Source organism: Crinia signifera, chromosome 2 (assembly GCF_055691185.1).
Source record: "Crinia signifera chromosome 2, ASM5569118v1, whole genome shotgun sequence".
NCBI lineage: Eukaryota > Metazoa > Chordata > Amphibia > Anura > Myobatrachidae > Crinia > Crinia signifera.
Genome location: NC_139218.1, coordinates 254,794,755 through 254,822,280, shown reverse-complemented (window position 1 = coordinate 254,822,280; position 27,526 = coordinate 254,794,755). Strand labels below are relative to the sequence as shown.

Below are 27,526 nucleotides of genomic sequence, written 5' to 3'. Positions count from 1 at the left end.
GCCCTCATTTTTAATGGACACGCCCCATTTGGCATGTGACCACACCCATTTTTGGCGTACACCTGCGGTGCGCTTAAACAGTACCACGAGTTTTTTTTTTAGACTTGCACCACTGGCTGGGGGGATATTATGTATCTGGCATTGCTGCAGGTATTGGACATTGTGTAACTGGCACTGCTGAGGGCATTATGTGATAAAAAAAATATGCAACAATTCATGCTCCACCCCTTTGTTAGCTCCACCCACATCACCACCCACTTCTGCCCTGTCCACCATTCCTGAACCTATTTTCCTACAAAAATAGCACTGATTATATATATAGTTTATATATATATGTCTAGTGCCGTGAGTCTTCGAAACGATTTAAACTACATCTCTTTCTCACACAAGCACAAACACAGAAGGTAGCAGACTAGCTTTCTGAGCTTTTGCTTCAAGCGGGCTTACTAGTACTGTATATATAAATATAAATATATATATATAATCACCTAGCCAGTTGGGCTTTCACTCACCTTCCATGGGTATGTAGCCTGGCTAAGCGCCAGTCTTTATCCTCCTTTATCCTCTCTAGCTTGCTCTTCTGTTTTTGTTGTTGTTTGTAATCAATGGTTATTTTAATAACTTTTTAGATTTTACCATTATCCTGTACGAATTCTAAACGTTGTTCAAATCATACACTTAAAGTCATTCTGGTATGTATTTAATGATTAACGAAATATACCTGTTGTGTGGATATTGATATTAAGTAATTCAATACTGAATGTACGCCCCTTGTTTTTCTTTCTGTACCATTTTTAGTCTTACCCCTGATGAAGTTGTTCTGACGAAACGCGTTGGGTTTCAATAAAGAACTTTTTACCTTGAACAGATTCCACGATTCATTCGGGAAAGGGACAATAATCAATTGTTGTCATATATTTTACCAGTGTTTTATACTGTACTAAAGTGACTAGGTGGTACATAATTCAGCGCTCTCCGATAAACTCTTTTTGTGTACCTCTTGCTTGACTCCCACTAACAGGGCAGTCTTATCGGAGTAGCAGCAGATATTGATACTTGTTAGCGCAATACGAGGTCCATATTGTGTTTTTATATATATATATATATATATATATATATATATATATATATATATATATATATATAAACAAAACAAAGAAGCGCTCCATAGTGCACAGCATCATCTGATTAAAAGGTTTATTCTTTAAAAATCTTTTCAGGGATAAACTGGATAAAATGTAACGTACCGCAAGCGGCGGTTAGCACAACCGCTGGTGTTTTACAGCATACACGATCTGCTTCACGCAGTGATCAGGTTGGAGCGGTTACACTCTCAGTCGTTCTCCGTCGCCAGGCCACGCCGCAACGCATTTCGTCACTAGGACTTCGTCAGAGGGCTGGCCTGGCGTCGGACCAGGCCAGCCCTCTGACGAAGTGGCCTGGCGATGGAGAATGACTGAGAGTGTAACCACTCCAACTTGATCACTGCGTGAAGCAGATCGTGTATGCTGTAAAACACCAGCGGTTTTGCTAACCGCCGCTTGCGGTACGTTACATTTTATCCAGTTTATCCCTGGAAAGATTTTTAAAGAATAAACCTTTTTATCAGATGATGCTGTGCACTATTTAGCGCTTCTTTGTTTTGTTGTTTTAGTACCTATTACCTGTGGATCCAGGTGCCCGAACGGGCTGATTGGAAGCTGCCGGTCTGAAATTAAGAGACCTAAGTGCCAGGACATTGAGACTGTTCAAACAGGGATTGTTTGTCCCATAAATTGAAAAAGGACTTGCGCACTATTGTTTGTTATATATATATATATATATATATATATATATATATATATATATATACAGTATATATATAGAAGCACCTGCAGCACTCCCGTCACATCATATAAGTGATAGAAGTCACTTTTGCTATATAAACATTTCACTAACTTTATTAGCGTCATCAGAATACGTATCCTAATGATGCCAATAAAGTTAGCGAAACGTTGATATAGCAAAAGTGACTTCTATCACTTATTTGATGTGACGGGAGTGCTGCAGCTTCTTCTATATATAGACAGAGGACTCTGTTTGTGCATGCACTGGTCCAAAGCTACAATGGGTTATTAGTGCTGGACACTGGATATGCTGCTAACGTATACATGATAATGTACTTGATTAATAACTGCACTGTAGAAAATGCACTATTTTCATGTGCAGTATAATGTAACATACAGTATGTATAATGTATAATTCAAGTGCATGATCTCTAAAGGTTGGGGTTGTGCCCTTGTGGACCAGTCCGACCCTGCATTTATTTCACCTTTAGGCATTGTTACTTCCTGTCTTATATATCCCATATACTGTATATTATAAAATATGTACTGCAATATACCCTCATAGATTATATATATATATATATATATATATATATATATATATATATATATATATATATATAGGCAAATGAGCAGCGTCACTCCAAAGGGCTTATCCAACTTATCCACCCACACACTCACGGAACTCGAATTGGCAGTATTAAATAAAGGACTCAGTTTCGTCCCTACAAACCCCCACAACGACCTACAATGGCAAATTGACCAGCATCGATTCCATCGGAACCTCCGTCTTCGTGAACACTTCCAGTACCAACAAGAGACTTCCACTAAGACGGCCATCCAGGACTTTGTCCGGACTCGAATTAAATACACATTCGATCCACCGTCTTCTAACAAATCTGTCCCCACCTTCACCAGGTTGGTTGACGAGGCGGTCACTAAATACAATGCAGCATCCCCAATTATTCATCATAACATGTCTCGAGCAGAACATCAAGCATTGATAGACTTGTCTAATTACCGCCACATTATCATTTGTCCGGCGGAAAAAGGTGGAGCAATTGTGATCCAAGATTTACAAGATTACAAATGTGAACTGGAAACTCAACTCAGTGATAGCGATACCTACCTCCCTCTTACACAAGATCCCACGCGTCAATATCAAACTGAACTGGAAAACATCCTCCAGGAAGCTGTACTCAACCGACTGATTGATTTGGATTTGGCCCAAGCATTGTTTCAAAAACATCCAGTAACCCCCATTATCTATACGGTACCAAAGATCCACAAATCCATCAATAAACCACCGGGTCGTCCAATCATCAGCGCCAATAACTCCTTATACCAGCCAGTTTCAAAGTACCTGGATCTCATACTTCAACCATACATACAACAACAACCTACTTTCATCAAAGACACTACAGCATTTCTAACTCGTTTACAAAATTTATCTAACATCCCTGAATCCACAGTCCTTGTTACTCTGGACGTCAGCAGCCTCTACACCTCCATCCCCCAACAGGCAGGGGTGGAGGCAGTGGCAGAGTTCATTCGCAGCAATAAGGTCTCAGAAATGGACCATACTTTATTCTTGAAACTTTTGTCTTTGACTTTAAGACGCAATTATTTCTTATACAATGGGGCATACTTCTTGCAGACCAGTGGGTGTGCAATGGGGAGCCCCGTGGCCCCCAGCTTCGCAAACATTTTTATGTTTGCGGAGGAGAAATCCAGTTTCCTTCAACCATCCAGCCTTGAAAGAACATATTCTTCTATACGTCCGTTTTATAGACGATCTGTTCTGCCTATGGACCGGCCCCATCGCACTCCTGGAACAGCATGTCACGTCCATAAACTCCAGTAGCTCTCCCATTAAATATACCATGACCATACATAAAGAGAGCATCCATTACCTGGACGTCCAGGTCTCCATCTCCGAGGGTCAGATATCCACTGCCGTTTTTTCAAAGCCCACAGATATGAACACTCTACTCCTGTCGTCAAGTCATCACCCCAAACCCCTGAAGAGGGGGCTTCTTAAGTCCCAATTACTAAGGGTGGCCCGTATTTCCAGCACTAAGGAAGCAGCCGTTACTAGTACCAACCAAGTGGTCGCCCGCTTTGCGGCCAGGGGATATGATTTAAATCAGTTGAAACAACTCCAATCTGAAATCCTGGCTCTGCCCAGGGAGGCTTTATTAATTCCCAAACAAAAATCCATCACCGAAACCTTACCTTGGAAACAAGAGTTCTCGACATCAAGTCCGGTAGTACAGAGGGCAACACAGGCGTTATGGCCAATAGTCAAGACGGACAAATCATTGCCTTGCTTTAAGAACATAAGACCCATGGCCTGCTATACACGCGGGAGAAATATCAAGGACCAAGTGGTTCATACTGATATAACCGGCTTTGATGACCAAAAAATACCACCCTCAGCTTCTTTTCTACAAAGACCACCTGGTTGCTACCGGTGTCTAAATTGCACGACTTGTAAGAACTTGGTAGTATGCCGCAACTTTAAACACCCAGCGAACAAATCCATCATACACATTAAACATGTGTTAACCTGTTTGACGACACACGTAATATACCTGTTGTTCTGCCCATGTAAATTACATTATATAGGTAAAACGGTTCGTACCATACGCGAGCGTATGGCCATGCACCGCTCGGCCATCAACGCTGCATTGCGATCCAAATCGGCCAACCAGCCAGTAGCTAGACACTGGCTGGAGGCCGGCCACTCCATCAGTGATATGCGGTTCATTCTCATTGATCATGTGCCCCCCCCCTTAAACGCATGGGTGACAGGGATGGTATCCTATTGAAGATGGAATCCAAATGGATTCACAGATTGAACACTATCAGACCGCAAGGTCTCAATGAACGTCTCAACTGGAATGTGTTTTTATGAACTCCCTGTCTGCAGCACATTATTCGGTCGAATGGATGCTCCGTGCTCTGGATAACTATTATCATGTTTTTGATTATGTTACATAGCATTAATATACACCTGCTACTGTGGCTTTTGCATATATGACTTGGTTCATCTACTTGTAGGTCCAGTCCGGCGGCCGAGGACGGCATCTAGCGTCCCGAGAGTTTCCTAGCAACGGGCGCGGCTTTGATGACGTCAGTGTTAGGGCGACCGCCCACTACCTGGGGGGAGTCTGAACACACTCGGCTGCCGGACGGACGCATTAGTGGAAATGTGAGTATATGTACCCCTACTTTTTGCTTATTTGTATGTTTACATCGGTCACACGCTGTCTTGATAAAAATGCTGTTGCATTGAAACGTCGACCTGGACGTGTCAACCATATGCTGAATTAAAACAGTTTATTCAAGCCCATTGGAGTGACGCTGCTCATTTGCCTATATCTTCAATACTGCGGAAGGCACCCAAAGGCGATTCATTACCCCCTTATTGGAGTGAGTGCCGGTTCACAGCCAACGAATATATATATATATATAAATATATATATATATATATAAATATATATATAAATATATATATATATAAATATATATATATATATATATATATATATATATATAACTATATTTATTTCATATGCTCAAAAATAGGTTGCCTTTTACCCTTTGAGTGAAAAGTGAATTTGTCAAAATATGTGTGAAAATTGCCAAATAAACATTTGTATTCATAATAATGACCTGTGATGTTTACCTTATATAAGAACTAAAATATTTTTTTACACAAACAAATTATTTCAATTTATATAACAAATGTGAGTGACACTGGCATTTTTAGCAGATATTTTGCACATTGCGCACAAATATGTTGCTACTCAAAGGGTTAAATATCCAGCATTCCTTTTATATTTGCTCATTATTTGATTCCAGTAGTCTATGTTTATGATAATGTACTTGTCATCAGATAATGAAAAGTACCTGATTCTTCTTTGAACGTCATAGAGAAATCCTGATATTTTGAAAGATCAAATTCAACTTTTGCACGTGCTGCTCCTTTGTTCTTTAACAAAAATGGTATAGCCTGTGTAGAATTTACATAAACACCAGGAAAAAGCAATGAACTCTGAAAAACAAAATATTAAGAAAAATTACCAACCGCCTGAGTCAAAGACGTAGCTACCATACAGTAGGTGAAGGGAGTGCAACGGAAGAAGTATGAAATCCCGGCGGTCGGGATCCCGGCGTTCAAAATCCCGACACCGGAATCCCGACCGCCGAAATCCCGACAAGGGGGGGACGTGGATCGCCCCCCCCCCCCTTGCGGGATCGCTGCGCTCGCCACGCAGCGGGCCCGGTGCCTCGCTATGCTCGGCACACTAATTTATTCTCCTTCCAGGGGTGTCGTGGACACCCCAGGAGGGAGAAAGTGTCGGGATTTCGGCGGTCAGGATTCCGGCGTCGGGATTCTGAACGCCAGGATCCCGACCGCCGGGATTTTAACTGCATCCCAGTGCAACTGCTATGGGGTCCAGAGCTGAGAGGGGCCACCTTTCCTGTAATAGTTACAATGTGTTATATACATTTTTCACCATTGGGTGGTACATAGGGGCCCTAATAAACCTTTGCCTTGGGACCTACAATAAATCTATTTCACATGGGATGTTGCTATGGGCAACCAATCAGAATCTACTTCTTATTTATTTAGCACCTTATAGAAGATAATAGCTAGTATCTGATTGGTTACCCATAGCAACATCCCATATATGAAATATAACTCCCATCTTTGTAAATTACCCCAATGTGTTATCAAATAAATTGGTGGGTACTATAATGCTTTATACAAATGTAGCCATGCTAAGCCACAATGTAGATGGTGTGACCAATGGGCCCATGACTAGGACATGTCTGTGTCCCGGGCACATAAAATTAACTAGGGCACTACTAGGGGGTATAAAATAGAAACAGCTGCTGAGTAGTGTGTCTCTAGAAAAATTGGACCAGGGCCCCTTCAAAATGCTGCTATGGGAACAATAAAGTTCTACCTACATCCCTGGCAGAGAGTCACACTTTAGATATAGGATTGAGATATATATATATATATATATATATATATATATATATATATATATATATATATAGATATACAAACTGATAGCCAGCAACATCAGATAAATGCAAAAAAAGGTTTTTATGGCATATTAATAAAGTGCAAGAGTGACAATGTACACAAAAGTATACAAAAAGAGATCCGGTACATGCAAATATAGTGCAGTAATGAGATACTTAGCAGCATAGTAGAAACCGGTACATCTCCAATAAGGTCATGGCACGACGGCCGTTTCGGTGCAACCAAGCACCTTAGTCATGTGCAACTGACCTAAAGATAAACCACCAGTATATATACCATGGAAGAAACAAGGTGATTGGCTAAGCGGACACACACCCACGTGCGCCGCGCGTCACAAACAGAGGACAGATCCCAACAATAACGAAAAACCGGAAGTGTCACAGACGTACTTCCGGTATAGCGTCATGACATCATCCTGCCGGAGGGCACGATCCGCGTCAGCCGACGCTGGATCACATGTGTCCTATCAACAACGGAAGGTTGGCATGGCAATAATTTAAAGGGGAATGGCCGGACTTATATAATCTAAAGCATAAACAAAGCCATATATGGCGCCGAACCAGTCCACATGTTATAAAAATATAGGGATCGCCAAGCAAATAATGTTACTTAACCATGGTATATACATATAGTGTGTGAAAACACATAAACAAGACAAGGACAAACATGGAGACAAGGCAATAAAGAGAATAGAGAGAAGTAAGAAGAAGAATAAACAGTAATACAGCTACGCAAATACACTGCATGCAATTAATTCAAAAAATGTACAAGAATTATGATTCATATTTTAAACACAGCCAACCACCATATATCATAAAAAACAACTAAAGGATAGTTCCTCATTTAGACCGTGAGGTGCCATCGAACGTAGTCTGTGAATCCACATGCATTCTCTCTGCAAGAGAAGCTTATCCCGATCACCTCCTCGTCTGAGGGGAGGGATATGGTCTATGGGCATAAAAGAGAAATCCCTTACAGTATGTTTTTTTGCAAAGAAATGTCTCGCCACAGGTGGAGTATTGGCATCAACACCTTTAAGGGCTTTTTTGAGGGAGGAACGATGTTGGTTTATACGTTCCTTAAGGAGGCGTATGGTTTTGCCTACATAAACCATCCGGCACGGGCACATAATAACGTATACCACGTAACGGGTCTCACAAGTCATGTGAAAGCGAATTTTATAATCCTTGCCACTGGCCGGGTCTATAAAGGTGTCCCCAGAGCGAATAAACGAACAGTTCACACAGGGATGACATTTAGTGACTCCTGGTCTTGTAGTGAGCCAGGTTTGGCTTTTGGTGGTCCCAATGTCGCTTTTAGCCAATATGTCTCTTATGTTGTTGCTCCTCTTGTAACAAAACAAGGGTATCTGAGAGCACGCTGGACCAATGTTGGTATCACTCTGCACAATATGCCAGTGTTTCAAAATAGTATTGCGTATATGCTTGGACGCAATAGAAAAGGTAGTTGAAAAAATAAGCCTTTCACCTTCTGTGACTTTGTTCTTTTTAGATAGGGATTGTTCCCTAGGTAAAGTGCTACAGTGCATAATGGCTTCATCAATTTCTTTAGGATCGTATCCTCTCTCCATAAAGCGCGAGCCCATCTCTTGTAGTGCAGGTAGCAATTCTTCCACCTCTGATGTAACACGGACCACTCTAAGAAGTTGGGAGAGAGGTAGGCCGTGTTTGAGTGGAAGGGGATGGAAACTGTCCGCCATAAGAAGGGTGTTTTTATCGGTCTCCTTCCTATAGATCCTGGTGGACAGTTTGTTGGCTAATTTAAACACAGACATGTCCAAGTAGTTAATAGTGGATTCACTAAAAGACAAAGTGAACCTAATGGTGGTTGGCAGTGCATTTAATGCATCAATAAACTCAGTAAGCAAGTCCACCACCCCAGTCCACACCAAAAATAAATCGTCAATATAACGAACATAAAAATGGATATATTGAGAAAAAATGGTATGTGACATAATGTGTTCGGTCTCGTAGGTATACATAAAAAGATTGGCATACGATGGGGCCATGTTTGACCCCATCGCAGTGCCTCTTAACTGCAAATAAAAAGAATTCTGAAAAAGAAAATAATTCTTCCTCAAAATAAAATCTAAGAGCAGTAACAAAAATTCAGTGACCGGACCATGGTAGTGTGGACTGGAGGTGATGGACGAGCGCACCGAGTCAATGCCCTCTTCATGCATGATGTTTGTATATAACGACGTAATATCGAGCGTGACCAATAAGCTGTCAGCGGGTAAAGTGCCAAGTGCATTGATTTTGAAGATAAAATCAGTAGTATCTTTAATAAAATATTGCATATTCTGTACCACCGGCTGTAACCAAAAATCAATAAATTGGGACACGGGTTGGCAGAGGGATCCGCAAGAAGAAATTATAGGCCTCCCCGGAGGCTTAACAAGGGTTTTATGAACCTTGGGGAGTACGTATATAAGCGGAATCCTGGGGTGACTTTGAGTAAGAAAAAAAGAAGTAGGTTCATCTATCCAGTTATTATTCAACCCAAGGAGAATAATGGAGTCAAGCTCCTTTTTGTAGGAATAGGTGGGGTCATAGGTCAGCATCTTATAGCATGCTTTGTCGGCAAGCTGCCTCATGATCTCTCCCACATAATCATCTTTATTAAGTAGGACAATTCCGCCCCCTTTATCAGAGGGACGGATAATGACCTCATTGTTGTTTTTAAGAGAACAAAGGGCCGCGTTCTCCTCCCTGGTGAGGTTGGAGAAAGACACCTTCTGTCTGTCCATAAAGGGGACCACATCCTTCCGGACCAAGTTGACAAAGGTCTCAATTTGAGGATTAGTACCCGGAGGATCAAACGTGCTCTTCGGTTTGAACCTTCTACGGTGCAGAGTGATACCAACATTGGTCCAGCGTGCTCTCAGATACCCTTGTTTTGTTACAAGAGGAGCAACAACATAAGAGACATATTGGCTAAAAGCGACATTGGGACCACCAAAAGCCAAACCTGGCTCACTACAAGACCAGGAGTCACTAAATGTCATGGCTGTGTGAACTGTTCGTTTATTCGCTCTGGGGACACCTTTATAGACCCGGCCAGTGGCAAGGATTATAAAATTCGCTTTCACATGACTTGTGAGACCCGTTACGTGGTATACGTTATTATGTGCCCGTGCCGGATGGTTTATGTAGGCAAAACCATACGCCTCCTTAAGGAACGTATAAACCAACATCGTTCTTTCCTCAAAAAAGCCCTTAAAGGTGTTGATGCCAATACTCCACCTGTGGCGAGACATTTCTTTGCAAAAAACATACTGTAAGGGATTTCTCTTTTATGCCCATAGACCATATCCCTCCCCTCAGACGAGGAGGTGATCAGGATAAGCTTCTCTTGCAGAGAGAATGCATGTGGATTCACAGACTACGTTCGATGGCACCTCACGGTCTAAATGAGGAACTATCCTTTAGTGGTTTTTTATGATATATGGTGGTTGGCTGTGTTTAAAATATGAATCATAATTCTTGTAAATTTTTTGAATTAATTGTATGCAGTGTATTTGCGTAGCTGTATTACTGTTTATTCTTCTTCTTACTTCTCTCTATTCTCTTTATTGCCTTGTCTCCATGTTTGTCCTTGTCTTGTTTATGTGTTTTCACACACTATATGTATATACCATGGTTAAGTAACATTATTTGCTTGGCGATCCCTATATTTTTATAACATGTGGACTGGTTCGGCGCCATATATGGCTTTGTTTATGCTTTAGATTATATAAGTCCGGCCATTCCCCTTTAAATTATTGCCATGCCAACCTTCCGTTGTTGATAGGACACATGTGATCCAGCGTCGGCTGACGCGGATCGTGCCCTCCGGCGGGATGATGTCATGACGCTATACCGGAAGTACATCTGTGACACTTCCGGTTTTTCGTTATTGTTGGGATCTGTCCTCTGTTTGTGACGCGCGGCGCACGTGGGTGTGTGTCCGCTTAGCCAATCACCTTGTTTCTTCCATGGTATATATACTGGTGGTTTATCTTTAGGTCAGTTGCACATGACTAAGGTGCTTGGTTGCACCGAAACGGCCGTCGTGCCATGACCTTATTGGAGATGTACCGGTTTCTACTATGCTGCTAAGTATCTCATTACTGCACTATATTTTTTTTTTTAACTTGTGTAAATTTTTATTGATTTTTCTTATAGGTCAGAGCTTACATAACATAGCATTGGATTTTTGACAATGAATTTGTACATTTCAACAAGTATTTAAGTCAGCAGAATGTCAGATACATGTAATGCAATGTATTAATGCTATACATATGGAACCATGACTAAACAGAAATAAAAAAAAACAAAAGAAAAGAAACAAACAAAAATTCACATTGTTTGGTCTCTTATTTGTTATGTGGACTGACGCATCTATTGGTAAACAGCAAATTATTCATAGACTATGGTTACTATGAAGTGTAACACTCGACTTGATTCTTTGTACCGTTAATAATGCTTGGTAAAGACGATTAGAGTGTACACTGTCAATTGAAGTCCACAAAGGAAAATTGGCAATGGTCGTAGGGGAGCAAAGGGGGATCTGAATTCCACTAGGTTGGGGGGGGAGGCCAAAGCCAGCACAGAGTCATTCCACCTGTTCCATTTGGAATAATATCTTGGGAGGGTGTCTCTCAGCCGGAAGACAAACCGCTCATGCTCCGAGACTTGATTAACCAGCGCGCACCAATGCCGGTGGCTAGGGGAAGATGTAGCAAACCAATTGCGTGCCACTATGACCAAACCAAACATAGCACATATTTATAAATATCCGGGGTACAAAGTTCTGCAAGATCTAGGGCAAACATACACATAGAGGGCGAGGATGCTGGTAGAGTGGGCTCCGTAGTGCAGAGGCTACCCCAGACCCCATCCCAAAAAGCGAGGACCCTGGGACACTGCCACATCATGTGCCAAAAGCCGGCATCGCCCGTACCGCACCTGGGACAGTTCGCATCTTCTCTCAACCCTGCGCTAAATAATGATTGTGGTGTGCGATACACTCTGTGCATGACATAAAACGCCACCTGTTGATATCTCACACAAGGCGTTGAGGTCCCAACAGACTCAAGAATTTGTACCCATTGTTCCTCAGTAATGGGTCCCAAATCACCCTCCCATTTAGCTTTTAGGCACGCTAATGCATCCGGATTCGTTCGGGAGATTAGTGCGGCATACACAGTTGAAACCCTCTTACGCTGTCCAAGGCCTCTTATTAGCTCCTTAACCGGAGAGTCCGACAAGGCTGGCACCCCGTTCTGGAACTGGGACTGCACAGCGTGCCTAAGCTGGAAATATCTAAAGAAAACCTTATTTGATACTTGGAACTCGTCACTTAGCTGTTGGAAGGACTTTAAGGAGTTATCTGCATACAGCTGATAGATGGAGATTAGGCCCGCCCCGTACCAGATATTATCAACCGAGATAGGGCGAAGTTCCTGAAAGGAACTGTTATTCCATATTGGAGTTTCTTTATCAATTCCCTTCCAATCAAAAAGAGTATGTGCATACCTCCATACTAGACACACCTCCTGAGGAAGCCGCTGACAGTCCAAGGCGGAGAAACGCGTAGAGGATAAGGATTGGGGAGAGAAGCTGCTGCCCCACAAAGCCACCATACCATCCCAGCTAGAACTGCACAAAATATTCAGCTGTCGGAGAAGGTTGGTTGGAGATTACAGACTGCAGACTGGACCCCGTTTTTTTCACCTATCTGGATAAAAACTTAAGTATTCATCTAAGTGATTGTGCACTTTTATAAAATACCGGCTACTAACCAAGAGGCTAAAAATTACTAACTTTGAATAATCATTAACCCTCGTTTGAAAAAATGCATGCTACTAATCAATGACTGAGCTTAAAGGATCCTTTATTAGAGGGGAGAGTCCTATTCTTTGTTTGTAAGTCTTGTTTGTCCCAATGTTGGCCACATTGATTTAACTATTGTTGTGAAATTATTTTAATAAATTGTATTTGAATTTAATATTGAACACAGCGCTGTACCACTCTCTTACTTTTCGTATACCTCCATACTAGCCTGCATTGTCTCAGCAAGGGGGGGGGAGTCCCCCGAGTGGACCACCCGTAAGGAGAAAGTGCAACGGGACCAATCCCCTACCCACCGACTCAGTACAAAAATTGGGGAATGTGGCGCCTCCCCTATCTCCGACCCATTCAGAGATGTGCACCAGCTGGGTCGCCAAATAGTATAGTCGCAGGTCGGGGAGACCAAGACCGCCGTTACCACGTGGCCTGGCCAAGGTTCTCCTAGCTACTCTGGGCACACCACCCCCCATATAAAGGAAGAGATTATGCTATCAATTTTTGCAAAAACTTTCTTAGGTATATATACTGGAGCATGCTGTAGGGCATATAGATACTTGGGCTGGATGGTCATTTTTATTAGGTTTATGCGCCCAGTCATTGTCAGCGGGAGCTTTTTCCATACGTGTGTTTTAGCCTGGAAGGCCGATGTAATTGGGGCTATATTTTGTTGTACGTATTCCTTACTGTCGGGCGTAACCCAGACTCCCAGGTATTTAAAGCGGGTGGTCCACTGCAGGGGGGAGTTAACTGGGGGGTGTTCCGGGACCACACCCGAGAGCGGAAAAATACTAGATTTATCCCAGTTTATTAATAACCCAGAGTATACCCCAAAAGAGTTGACTATTTCCAACAGCGCCTCCAAAGAGGGGCCAGCATCATTTAAGAACAACAGCATATCATCAGCATATAATGCTACAACATCTGGGTGCCCATTGACCGATATTCCTTTAATCGCAGGGTGTGCTCTTATTAGGCATGCCAACGGCTCAATCGCGAGAGCAAACAGAGTCGGAGACAGCGGGCAACCCTGTCTGGTTCCCCTGCCCAACTCAAAACAGTCAGTCAAACTGCCATTTATAGATAATCTAGCCCTGGGAGTACAGTATAACAGTTTCACCCATCTAATATAGTTAGGTCCGAAGGCAAACCCCCACATAACCTCCCACAGATATAACCACTCGACCGAGTCGAAGGCCTTAGCGGCGTCCAGGGACACCACCACTGCCCCCGACCCGGTCCCGCCCCCCCTCTGCAAGTGACAGAACAGCCTACGTAAAATCTGCGTAGTAGACTTAGTGGGCATAAAGCCTGTCTGATCATTGTGTATAATTGATGAGATGACCGAGTTAAGGCGCAGGGCGAGGACCTTAGCAAGGATTTTAATATCCGAGGTAAGGAGCGATATGGGTCGGTAAGACTCTGGAGCAGTGGGGTCTTTGCCTGGTTTTGGAAGAACTATAATTGTTGCCTCCATCATAGATGGGGGTAGAACCCCCCCCTCAAATAACGCGTTATATAGATTTAGCAGGTACGGAATAAAGTGCTCTCTATACTTCTTATATACTTCTATGGGAATACCATCTCCGCCTGGTGCCTTCTTGTTAGGAAAGGAGGCTATGGCTGCCTCAATCTCCGTATGCGAGATCGGTGCCTCCAACGCCCCCATGGAGGAGGGTGACAAACGGGGCAGGGTGACTCCAGCCAAATACTCCTTCAACTGTTCATGGGTATAGCTAACCTTGGTAGCATACAGTGTTGAATAGTAACATTTGAACTCCTGTGCTATCTCGGTGGTGGAATAACACAGTTCACCCCTGCTATTTTTAATGCTTTGTATGGTACCAGCTCCTCTCCCATCTTTGATCAAATATGCTAGGTAGCTGCCACCCACCTCCGCCTGCGCATACATAGCATGTTGATTAAACAATAGTTTACGTTCAGTTTTGTCCCGCAAATGCGCGGCCCATCTTTCCCTTGCCACATCCCATTGCATACGATCCTCAGGTGACCTGGAAATAATGTATTTTTCTTCTCTGTCTTTACAATCAGCCTCTAGTTGAAGTTCCTCACTTCTCCCAGATTGTTTAATATTAGCTATACGTTTTATGAATGTACCCCTCATGTAGGCCTTAAAGGTGTCATGTTTCAATGCTTGGTCGGCACATGTTTCATTGCATGAATCAAATGTCACCCACTCTTCTGTTAGACCCCTGTCGTCACCCATTAGCGAGAGCCAGAAAGGGTTGAGCCTCCAACAGCTAGGAGAGGGGGACGACTGGCCTTCCATTATTAGCAACAGCGGGGAGTGGTCCGAGATACCTCTTTGCAGATGTCACACGCAGCTGCGACGGAGCGCGGCGGGTACAGTACTCACCCGTCCGCGCCCGCCGCCGGCTAGCGTGTGCAGGCTCCACTCTGAGGCGGGCAGGTGGGGGCAGCGCTGGGTAGAGGCGGCAGCGACGGAGCATCAGGTAGCAGCATCCTTGACGATTGCGGCGCCGGGAGGCCGGCGGCGCCATCTTGAGTAAGGGCAGGTAGCGGATTGGGCCAGAGTAGAGAGTTCCTCCTCATCCTGCACGGACAGCCAATGGCAGCCACTCCCTGGGGATATAGTGGAGCTGCCCAGGCTGATCCGTGTCAGTGCAATGAGTCTTCTGAGTCGTTCACTACTCCGAGCTGACTCCTGGATCCTGGGTCTCTCTCCTGACTCTGGTGCCTTGCTCCCTGCACCTTATCCAAGGAAGGTTTTCTCCTGACACCAATGCTGCAAGCGCTATCTAGTGCTGGTCCCTGCTTGTTCCAGAATTCCCTTTCTTCATCATCCATCCATTCCATCCTCTTCCAGTCTTCCGGATCCATTTCTTCCATCATCAAATCAACCTCTTCCTGCATCTTCTTCTATGTACTCTGGCTCACCTAAAGACTGGTTCCAGAATTACCACTGGCAGTATATTGTGCTGGACTTATTGATTTATTCTTTTGCCACTTAAAGAAGTATTTAAGTGAACTTATTATTTATGAAATCAGTTATTAAACCTGCACGTTTCAATCCTACTCGCCCTGGTCCGTCTCCAGCTTCTGTGCACCACACGACTCCATCCAGCCCTTCTGCCGTGACAGTTTGCACTGACCCGATGGAATCGGGTGAAGCACAGGCTTCCATGACGGATGTTCTTCAAGGCATCATGGCTCGCCTGGAACAAGTAGAAACCACCCAGCGTCAAGTGGCTCACTTCCTCCAGTCCTTGTCACCACCTCAGGCGGCTCCCTCAGCTTCGGCCGCACCCACTGCTGGAGTCTCTGCCCCTCCTGCTCCTGCGAGTCCATCTGTTCCTCACCATCTACAGCTGTCGACACCCAGTAAATATGACGGGTCTCCGAGAGGATGTCGAGGATTCCTAAATCAATGTGACGTGCATTTTACCCTCCAGCCTTCCAATTTCCCTTCGCCCAAAACCCGGGTGGCCTACATCGTATCCCTACTGGCTGGTCCAGCCCTGGAGTGGGTGTCCCCCCTCTGGGAGCGTACGGACCCTCTTCTCAATAATTATGAAGAGTTTGTGGCCTCCTTCCGTCGTATATTCGACGAGCCCGGCAGAGTGTCCTCTGCAGCCACGGAGATCCTGAGGATTCGTCAAGGCAGTCGCCCAGTGGGACAATATGTCGTACAGTTCCAAACCCTGGCGTCCGAACTTCGATGGAACGAAGAGGCTCTCGTATCTGCCTTCTGGAACGGTCTGGCTGGGCGCATCAAAGACGAGTTAGCAACTCGCGATCCTCCTTCCACCCTGGCAGAACTCATCTCCCTATGTACCAAAGTCGACCTGCGACTCCAAGAACGCCAACTTGAGAGGAATCGTTCTGATCGCCTTCGTCCTCGTTTCTCTCCCAATGTTGCTCCGGGTCCCAAGGCAATTCCTTCGCCTGCTGCACCAGCTGATGAACCCATGCAAATCAATCGTTCCCGCCTGTCCCTCGAGGAGAAGTTCCGAAGACGGCGAGAGAATTTGTGTATGTACTGTGGCTCATCTGCTCACCTATTGGCTGCCTGCCCACTGCGGCCGGGAAACGACCGCTCCTAATCCCCCCGAGGGAGGTCCGATTAGGAGTATTGTTTCCATCTCCCTCTTCTACTGACTCTACTATTCCAGTGACTCTTGTGTGTCCCCAAGGCGAGAGAAGACTTCAAGCCTTATTGGATTCTGGAGCAGCGGGGAACTTCCTTTCTTCTTCTTTCGTCAACCAGCATGCCCTGCCTGTGCAAGCTCTGGATCATTCGCTGGTCCTCACGGCTGTGGATGGGAGTCGAATTCGGAGTGGACAAATCACTCATCAAACCATTCCGCTGAAGTTGCTCATCGGAGCCTTACATCAAGAGACCATTCAATTCTTCATTCTTCCACAATCTTCTCATCAAATGGTCCTGGGTCTTCCCTGGCTCTCCAAACATAATCCACAAATTGATTGGACCACTATGGAGATCAAGGCCTGGGGAACAGTCTGCCAGTCTACTTGCATTCCTCAGATCCTTCCGGTCTACCAGACCCATCCACAATGTGAGGATAACTGCTCTTCATCTTCTTCAGCTCCACCCTTGTCTATACCCGTACCGTATCGTCCATTTACAGATGTCTTCAGTAAAGGAGGTGCTGACACTTTACCTCCCCACCGGCCTTGGGACTGCCCAATAGAATTGATGGCTGGGAAATTTCCTCCTCGTGGCCGCATCTATCCTCTGTCGCTACCCGAGACTGAGGCCATGTCCTTGTACATCCAAGAGAACTTAAACAAGGGGTTCATCCGACCTTCTATCTCTCCGGCCGGGGCTGGGTTTTTCTTTGTGAAAAAGAAAGATGGCGGTCTTCGGCCTTGTATCGACTATAGAGGTCTGAACGACATCACTATAAAGAATCGCTATCCCTTACCCCTTATCACAGAACTGTTTGATAAAATCAGAGGAGCGACTGTCTTCACCAAATTGGACCTACGAGGGGCCTACAACTTGATACGAATCCGTTCCGGTGACGAGTGGAAGACGGCTTTTAATACAAGAGACGGTCACTATGAATATCTGGTGATGCCCTTCGGCCTTTGCAACGCCCCTGCCGTCTTCCAACAGTTCGTGAATGATATCTTCCGGGACTTGCTGTACCATTCCATTGTAGTCTATCTAGACGATATACTCATCTTCTCCTCCAATCTTCAACATCACAGACAGACCGTGTCCGAGGTGCTACGACGTCTTCGTCAAAATCAACTATTCTGTAAGTTGGAAAAATGCGTTTTTGAAGTCACCTCCATTCCATTCCTAGGCCACATTCTCTCTGCTACTGGTATCGAGATGGATCCAGAGAAGGTGAGAGCGATCCAAGACTGGGCACCTCCCACGACACTCAAGGGAATTCAGAGATTTTTAGGATTCTCAAATTATTACCGGCGATTCATCCGGAACTTCTCTACCATCGCTGCTCCCCTCACAGCTCTTACCCACAAAGGAGTTGATCCAAGTCAATGGCCGCCAGAAGCATTCTCAGCCTTCCAACAGTTAAAGAGGGCGTTTATGACGGCACCCATTCTCCTCCAACCAGATCTCGACAAGCCCTTCATCCTCGAGGTGGACGCATCCTCGGAAGGTATTGGGGCCATCTTGTCACAAAAAGGAGAGGATCAAGAATTACATCCTTGTGCTTTCCTCTCCAAAAAATTCCTTCCGGCAGAGAAGAATTACCCCATTGGGGAACAAGAGTTACTTGCTGTCAAAACTGCGTTAGAGGAGTGGCGATACCTTCTGGAGGGTGCGCGGCATAAGATCACCGTGTATTCAGATCACAAGAATTTGTCCTTTCTCAAACAAGTTCAATGCCTCACTGCTCGTCAAGCCCGATGGGCTATGTTTTTCGAACGTTTTAATTTTCAAATTAAATTTCGACCTGGCACCACTAATATTAAAGCTGACGCCCTATCCCGTTCCTTTGAAACGACTTCTGATATAGAGATTCTTCCTTGTCCAATCCTTGATCCAGTGGTTTTTGCTCAAGTGTCCGTACAGCCAATTCCTCCTCCAGGCAAGACGTTTGTTCCTCTCGAACTGCGAAAAAAAATATTATCATGGGCACATTCCTCCCGTTTCGCAGGTCACGCAGGAATACAGAAGACCTTGATGTTACTGTCACGTTCTTATTGGTGGCCAACCATTCGTCACGACGTCACCAACTTCATCGCGTCTTGTGTAAAATGTGCTCAGCATAAGGTGCCCAGAACAACTCCTGTTGGTCCTCTCCGTCCTCTGGCCATTCCCACAGAACCATGGACTCATCTATCTATGGACTTCATTTGCGAGTTGCCTCCTTCCAAAGGTCATACAGCAATCTGGGTAGTGGTTGACCGATTCTCAAAAATGGTCCATTTCGTCCCATTAAAAGGTCTTCCCTCTGCTCCCGTACTGGCTCAGCTATTCATTTCCACCATTTTTAAATTACATGGTCTGCCCAAAGAAATTGTGTCTGATCGCGGAGTACAGTTCGTGGCGAAATTCTGGAGAGCTCTCTGTGCCACGGTAAAGGTTAACCTCAAGTTTTCTACTGCCTTTCATCCCCAGACCAACGGCCAGACGGAACGGGTGAATCAGGACTTGGAGGCCTTTATTCGATTGTTCATCTCGTCCTCGCAAGATGACTGGGTAGATCTCCTCCCGTGGGCAGAATTTATGCATAACAACTCCTATCACTCTTCCTCCGGAACCACGCCCTTCTTTACCGTATTTGGTAAACATCCACGATCTCCAGACTTCTCAGAATTACCCTCTTCTGAAGTTCCTGCAGCGACCACTTCCCTCCAACGCTTTGCGAAGATTTGGTCGGATGTCCACACCGCTCTCCTTAAATCTTCTGCTCGATATAAGAGAATGGCGGACAGGAGAAGAAGAGCAGCGCCCAGATTAAAACTCGGGGATCGGGTATGGCTATCTACCCGTCATATACGCCTCCGTCTGCCTTCTATGAAACTGGCTCCCCGGTACATTGGGCCATATGCTATCACCCAAGTCATTAATCCAGTCGCTTATAGACTTCAACTTCCTCCTTCCCTAAGGATCTCGAATTCCTTTCATGTGTCCCTCCTCAAGCCTTTAAGATTGAACTCTTATCAGAAGAAGGTTCCCAAACCACCCAAGATTAACTCCGAGAGTGGGATCGAATTCGAGGTAAGACGTATCATAGACTCTCGTCACCGCAATGCTCGTACTCAGTATCTGGTGGAGTGGGTCGGTTTTGGTCCTGAATAGAACTCTTGGGTGGACTCCGTTGATTTGCATGCTCCAAAGCTGATTAAGCAATTTCTGCAGCGAAATCCTCACAAGGCCCATAGGCGTCCTGGGGCCACCCTGAAAAGGGGGGGTACTGTCACACGCAGCCGCGACGGAGCGCGGCGGGTACAGTACTCACCCGTCCGCGCCCGCCGCCGGCTAGCGTGTGCAGGCTCCACTCTGAGGCGGGCAGGTGGGGGCAGCGCTGGGTAGAGGCAGCAGCGACGGAGCATCAGGTAGCAGCATCCTTGACGATTGCGGCGCCGGGAGGCCGGCGGCGCCATCTTGAGTAAGGGCAGGTAGCGGATTGGGCCAGAGTAGAGAGTTCCTCCTCATCCTGCACGGACAGCCAATGGCAGCCACTCCCTGGGGATATAGTGGAGCTGCCCAGGCTGATCCGTGTCAGTGCAATGAGTCTTCTGAGTCGTTCACTACTCCGAGCTGACTCCTGGATCCTGGGTCTCTCTCCTGACTCTGGTGCCTTGCTCCCTGCACCTTATCCAAGGAAGGTTTTCTCCTGACACCAATGCTGCAAGCGCTATCTAGTGCTGGTCCCTGCTTGTTCCAGAATTCCCTTTCTTCATCATCCATCCATTCCATCCTCTTCCAGTCTTCCGGATCCATTTCTTCCATCATCAAATCAACCTCTTCCTGCATCTTCTTCTATGTACTCTGGCTCACCTAAAGACTGGTTCCAGAATTACCACTGGCAGTATATTGTGCTGGACTTATTGATTTATTCTTTTGCCACTTAAAGAAGTATTTAAGTGAACTTATTATTTATGAAATCAGTTATTAAACCTGCACGTTTCAATCCTACTCGCCCTGGTCCGTCTCCAGCTTCTGTGCACCACACGACTCCATCCAGCCCTTCTGCCGTGACAGCAGATAGTTAGCCTCTATTACTTTAGGGGACAAGTCAGGAGATATGAGTGCCAAATCAATTCTAGAAAGAGCATTAACACTGGCTGAGTGACAAGAGTATTGGCGCAGCTGAGGGTTTCTAACTCTCCATATATCAATTAGTCCTAGCTCGCTTATCAGCTTGGCAAAAGGGGTGGGCGTTGTCTGCGCAGGAAGGCCATGAGGTAAACGTTCATTCCATTTATCTAGATGCCTATCCATAAAATTATTAAAATCACCTATGCACAGCACCGGAGTGCCCGGACACATAGATACAAAGGTCATTGCCAATTTTATTACCTCATTACTGTATGGCGGCGGGATATATACCGCAAGGACATTTATGAGTTTACAGTTGATGTAGGCCCTTAAAAAGACATATCTGCCATACTGGTCTATTTGGCTGTGGACCAGGTGGAAGTTAACTGTTTTCCGGACTAAAACTGAAACCCCTCTAGCATTGTTGGAAAAGGTTGAGTGGTACATAAAACCGACCCACGGCTTTTTAAGTGCTAACGTTTTACTGCCTGTTATATGCGTTTCAGTGATACATGCAACATCTACTCTGTGCTTCTTAATTTGTCCAAGAACCAAAGCCCGCTTAACGCGGTCGTTCATTCCCCTAACATTCCAACCAAGCACTCTCAAGCCATCTGCGCGATCAGCCATTTTGTTTGATGTTGGTGTACATTACGCGTTCCAGATATTTTGGACCTCCCCAATGGGCCCCCGTCCAGATGGACAGCCATTGCAACTGCTTACCTAGCGCCTTAGACATACAGAGACCATTAAAGAACAGCATAAAACATACTTTGCAGAACAATCCCAGATACCCCCCACCCTGCATATCTTCCCAACTAGATATACCTGTTCCCAGAAGAACTAAACTAACTAAAACCTAAAGTAACGAAAAATAATGCACTTAGAAATGATACCCTAGGGGTATAGGAAACAATTACTCCTATAAGCTATATTACTGCATGAATTCCGCTATCAATTAAGTGATAACAGTGCTACCCACCCTAGGCATCGACCCACAGCAATATAACAATAACACCAAGCAATAAACCACTGGTTAGAGCAGTACGCTTGTCGCAGGCCACAACTCCGCCTGAAGAGGTCCTGTAGCACCCCAAGGGAAGTTACATCACCACTGGGAGCTGTACAAGGTCACGGTCAGACACGAGGACTAGGGATACGGTCCAACCACGCCTCTGCCTCTCTTGCAGAATTGAAGAAGTGTGTGGTATCCGCATGCACAACACAGAGACGGGCCGGAAATAACATAGAGTATTGGATCTGTCTCTCTCTCAGGCGCTTCTTGACGTTAATGAAGAGTGACCTTGACTTCTGCACATCCACAGCAAAATCTGGATATACAGACACATTGTGATTGTCGTGCTTTAAAGGGCCCTGCACCCTGGTCAGGCGTAGCAGGGTGTCTCGATCCTTATAGTTGAGGAACCTTGCGATGAAGGTACGGGGCGGGGCACCCGGAGGGGGAGCCCTGGATGGTAATCTGTGGGCCCTCTCCACTGAGAACTGTGGACTAAAGTCCTCGCGTTTAAAGAGCTGTAGCAACCAGGATTCGAGGAATTGCTCAGGAGCAGAGCCCTCTGCTCTTTCAGGGAGGCCCACCATTCTAACATTATTGCGCCTCAGGTGACCTTCCATATCCAAGAGTTTGGACTTCACTGAGTCCATTTGCGTCACCAGGTCCGAAACCGTAGCCCTGAGAGGATTAGTTACGTCCTCCAGATCGGATATTCTGTGCTCCGTTTCTCCAACTCTCTCACGCAATTTTTGCATGTCATGCCTTATTAACGAGATGTCAACCTGCACCTGGCCTATCTTGTCTGTTACTCTCTGCTCCGACGCAGCTATCGCTGCCAGGATTTGTTGTGTGGACTGCACAGGTGATGGCTCAGCGGATGGTCCGGCGCCACCCTCAGCCGGGGGTAGAGAATCTTCAGAATGTGGCGGGGTGCTAGATTGGGAGCCCCTGGCAAATTTTTCGAGTCTGGAGGCAGCGGAGGCATGACCCGTCTTGCCCATGTTTGGTCACCACAACTCCCCTATACAAAGCTACAGTTCAGTCACTCGGTGGCCAAAGGCTCAGCGAAGCTGGGTGGTCGTCCCAGTGTACAGGGAGGGGGAGAGGGGGGGGAGAGAGAGGGGAGCACACAGTCAGATATTAAAGTAATTGAAATGAAGCCGGCAAAGATTAATAACTGTTAAGCACAGTCTCCAGGACCTGTTAATTATTTTTCAGGGATTCACTCCAACCGGGCTGGATATGGGCACCGCGCTTTGAAGAATCTGAGCTCCAATGCCTGGCCTTTGTATAATATAGGGGGTAATAACAGTCAATGGCACAGTTCTCATCAGGCGACAGCACTATTGTATGGAATGGGAGCACAGCAAAAGAATGCACCTCAGGGGGTAGTTAGTAGCCAGCTACTATTGCCTCAACAGCTATTGGCAGCGCTCACTGTCAGCACCAGCCGCATCCCATCTGATGTAGTGTTCTCTAAAATGGCGGCCGTCCCTTACAGGGATTGTTGCGCTCACCCTGGGTACTATCCAGACCCCTGAACAGCTGTAGGGCTCACCGACATCAGGGGGGGGGGCACCGCCAGGTCCTCAAGGCAGCGTCTCCTGCCGCACCGGGTACCCCCGCTCAGCTCCCCGCCGGCTGGCGCCGCAGCCGCTGCGTCCTCCGTTCGCCGTGCCGCGTTGCCCTCTTGCAGGGACAGCTCTCCTCCCGCACTCACTCCCGGCCTCCACACCACTGCACGAGGGTGTTCTTTGTCCCCGGACAGCGCCGGCTCCCGCCCGCACACAGAACGCTGCCCGCGGGGTCTGGAGCGCCTCACCGTCCACAACCAAGATGGCGCCGGACACAGGGGAATTGCCGCGCACAGCTCTCCTCACTTGCCGCAGACCCCACGGACCCGGATTCGTCTTCTCCGCAGGTCCACAAGGTCAGGGGGGGTTCCTGCAGCCTTTTGTGGGGTTTGGGTCGCCCTCAGGGTGGTGTAGCCAGGATACTAGCCCAGGATTATAGCGGAGCTCACAGACTCACGTCCGTTCACATGCTGTGCCAAGCCACGCCCCTACTGCACTATATTTGCATGTACCGGATCTCTTTTTGTATACTTTTGTGTACATTGTCACTCTTGCACTTTATTAATATGCCATAAAAACCTTTTTTTGCATTTATCTGATGTTGCTGGCTATCAGTTTGTATATCTACAAATCCAACATATCTGTGCCGGGCACTCAGGAGCTGAACTAAGTATGTGTGTGCAGCTTATCCCTCATCCCTAGATATATATATATATATATATATATATATATATATATATATATATATATATATAGATATATATATCTATATATATATATAGATATATATATATATATATATCTATATCTATATATATAGATATAGATATATATATATATATATACATACCCCGTGACAAAGTCTATATGATGAAACGCGTTGGTGCTGCCTGTCATCACCTTCTACCTATAAATTAAGCTACCTCATTATCTTTATTTTTATGTACTCATATCCTTTTTTATTGTGATCTTTTAATATATGTGTACTCCAGTTAAATGCATTTTTAAATAATTAATTGTGTATTAATAAATCTCCTATTTTTATTGATATACATGTCCTCTATTTTAAAGTATATACTGTAGCATCGTTGGTCGCTATCTACTTTTTGCATATATTATCTATATATATATATATTTATTTATTTTGCTACAGCTATAAAAAAAAGAAGTAATGACAACCTAAAAAAACTGCTGTACAAACAAAAAAAATAAGTGCAAGTGCGCTGATATAGCATCTAACTGATAACAAAATTCAACAGCAAAAATAATTGACGGCTTATTATTATGCTCATTTGAAGTTCTTAGAGGTTAAATCAGTGCAGTTACACTTACCTAAACTAAGTATTGTAAGGAAATCTTTAAAGCTCACCTTACAACAGCAATTGGGCATGAATTGTAAACTATTTTAAACAACTTAATATAAATTGAGTTTTACGGTAATTTACACTATGATATATTTTATGTGTATGTATGTCACAAATATTTAAAATGTCAAACAAATGATGTAATATTGAAATATATATAGTAAAGGTTTGAAAATGTGTTAGCGCAAATGTATCCTCATACATCTAGCCTCACTATGCAATGCAGAGCGAGATGCTTGGAACAAGTGAGCTGCCAAGACCCATACAACTCTGATAGCATTGGGCATCTTTTTTTTTTTTGTCTAAATGCATCTTAGTTGCAACACGATACTGTCTATAGCAACGTCAGATTCTTTCTATTATTATCTAGGATGCAATAGAGAAATAATTGACCAAATCGAAATTGTTGCTATGGGAGATATCAGCTTAAGTAAGTTTACCCCACAGTATCAAAGAAATATATCAAATTATTCAGAACAACCTACAAGTACATTCTAGCCACATGGCTCTGTGATTAATGTTTGTATTTTTGACATATTTTATCAATTCAAAACTGGCATATACGTTAGTATAACAGGAAAGGCTGTGCCTCACCTGCCTCACCCCACTGCACGCCACTGGTACACATGGTTTGAATCAGTGTCATTTTCAATTTGATTTAGACTATTTTGTCCAAATCAATTACAAAATGACACTTAGTCGAACCGTGTTAGCTGCATTCAATGCAGATTCGATCCAGATGCGCGGCCATGCGGCATTGGGATTGGACGCAGAAATAGACTTGTCAGGCAAGTCTATTTCTGCTTTGATCTGCCAGCTCGAATGCAATTCCATGCTGTTCAATGTAGCATACCCCCCTCCCTCCCCCCCGTGCACTGTCCTAGCTCCATCCCTCCTGCTCGATAACGGCAACCCGTCAGGTCCCGGCACCCGTCGATATCAAATCAGTATTGACAGCCTCTGGGTCCAGCCGTGTGTACACGGCATAAGACATATTTTTGGGAAAAAAATAAACAAAAAAGACACAGTGCAGAGAGACTGGAACTGGCACACCGAGATGAGATGTTTGGTGCAACTGCAGCAATGATGTACAGTATGGGGACACATCTGTAACACTTATAAATGATATACAGTATTACATAAACTCAAACAAAATAATAAATTACTCTAATGAGTATCAATAATGTTTTACATGACATTTACCATAAATATTGTTAATAATTAAAAACAAGTCAGTTGTTGCAACTGAAAGATGAAAAATAATTGATGATGGTTTTACATCTGTTGTCAAACAATACAAACCAATAAAAAAGGTACATTTAAAATTTTATTTATACATCAAACACAATTGTGAAAGTGAAATAAAAAACATTTCGTTTGGATTGTTTTACGGCTTTTTATTAAATTACAATGTATGTATCATTTCAATATATTTATATTGCACACATTAAATCCTTGGGCATCTATTAACAGTATTCCAAGTTTTGCTGTTAGAACTGCAGTAACATAATGTGCTGTTTTGCTAGGAGCTTAGAAAGTCAAAGCAAGCATTACACTTATCGGACGTAATGATGCTGTTCTGTCACAATTTGTGGTCATAACACGACCTAGTGACTAAGCGGGGTTATCCATGAGGAACAGATACAATTTCAGTTACATTCCTGCAAACACCGAATTATGTACTAATGTATTTATTTTTCAAACGCAGTCAGTGTGAAATGTGTTACCACCATTTGACTTGTTTATCTCAAATAATTATTTCAAGTGGGTTGCACAAATTAGGATTTCAGAAAATATCATGTCACAGTAAATTGAAATAAATCTTCTACTCACCACAGAAATATCTACTTCTGGGGGTACAACCGATCCTCCAATTCTCAGTTCTAGAGTCCTTGAATTGCGCACTGCCACCTGACAGGAAAATAAAAAAAATAATATGTAAGTACAGATGTGTACACATACACCTGGCCTCCTTTTGCACTAAATAGCCCTCCTAGTCACACCACTCAGTAGCGCCGGGCATTTTTTTGCAACTTTTTCAATTAAAATATATTTGCTATATTGTAATGTTCCATTTCTTATGCAGATACAGCTAATTCACACACATAATATAGACAGGTTGCATAACATTTTAATCAGCAGAAGCTGTTTGTGTGTCGCAAATGTCCATCACTACAGAGCCATACGACGCTCACTTGTTACATATAATGCGACTTGTATCACATGGAGGATAGATGTACACAGCTGTAGATCCTGCTGCTAAATCAGGCCTTATTTATATTGACATATGCGTTATCTGTTTTATGTGCATTTTGGACACAGATACAGTAGTAAAAAAACATTGAAATAAAACAAATGACTTACTTGACACATTTATAACACTACATTAATTATATGGAGTCTTGCAATTAATGTAAGTTCTCCAAGCACAACCTACTATGGGATTCAAAATAAACTTAGCAGAAAAAAACAAAAATTGTATTTTAAATTGTGGAAGAGGAGGACATACTGTACATAGTCAGGGCCGGCGCTAGCCGCTCAGCAGGTCCTGCAAAACAGGGAGGCGCTGGGCTGAAGAGGCG

At 44.5% G+C, this 27,526-nt stretch overlaps 1 protein-coding gene across 3 annotated transcripts in view; it reads right to left on the bottom strand.

The window, feature by feature from the left end:
• The window catches only part of CFAP47 (cilia and flagella associated protein 47), a 474,937-nt gene that overhangs the window by 378,956 nt on the left and 68,455 nt on the right, over nt 1-27,526 (bottom strand). For all 3 annotated transcript variants that reach the window (XR_014470467.1, XM_083174330.1, XM_083174331.1), the window contains exons 20-21: nt 26,778-26,855; nt 5,742-5,886 (exon numbers count right to left, since the gene is read on the bottom strand). Coding sequence is in view for 2 of the 3 variants with exons in the window: in XM_083174330.1 (XP_083030456.1) it covers nt 5,742-5,886; nt 26,778-26,855 (223 nt within the window). In the remaining variant the exon portion in view is untranslated. The remainder of the gene's footprint in view (nt 1-5,741; nt 5,887-26,777; nt 26,856-27,526) is intronic.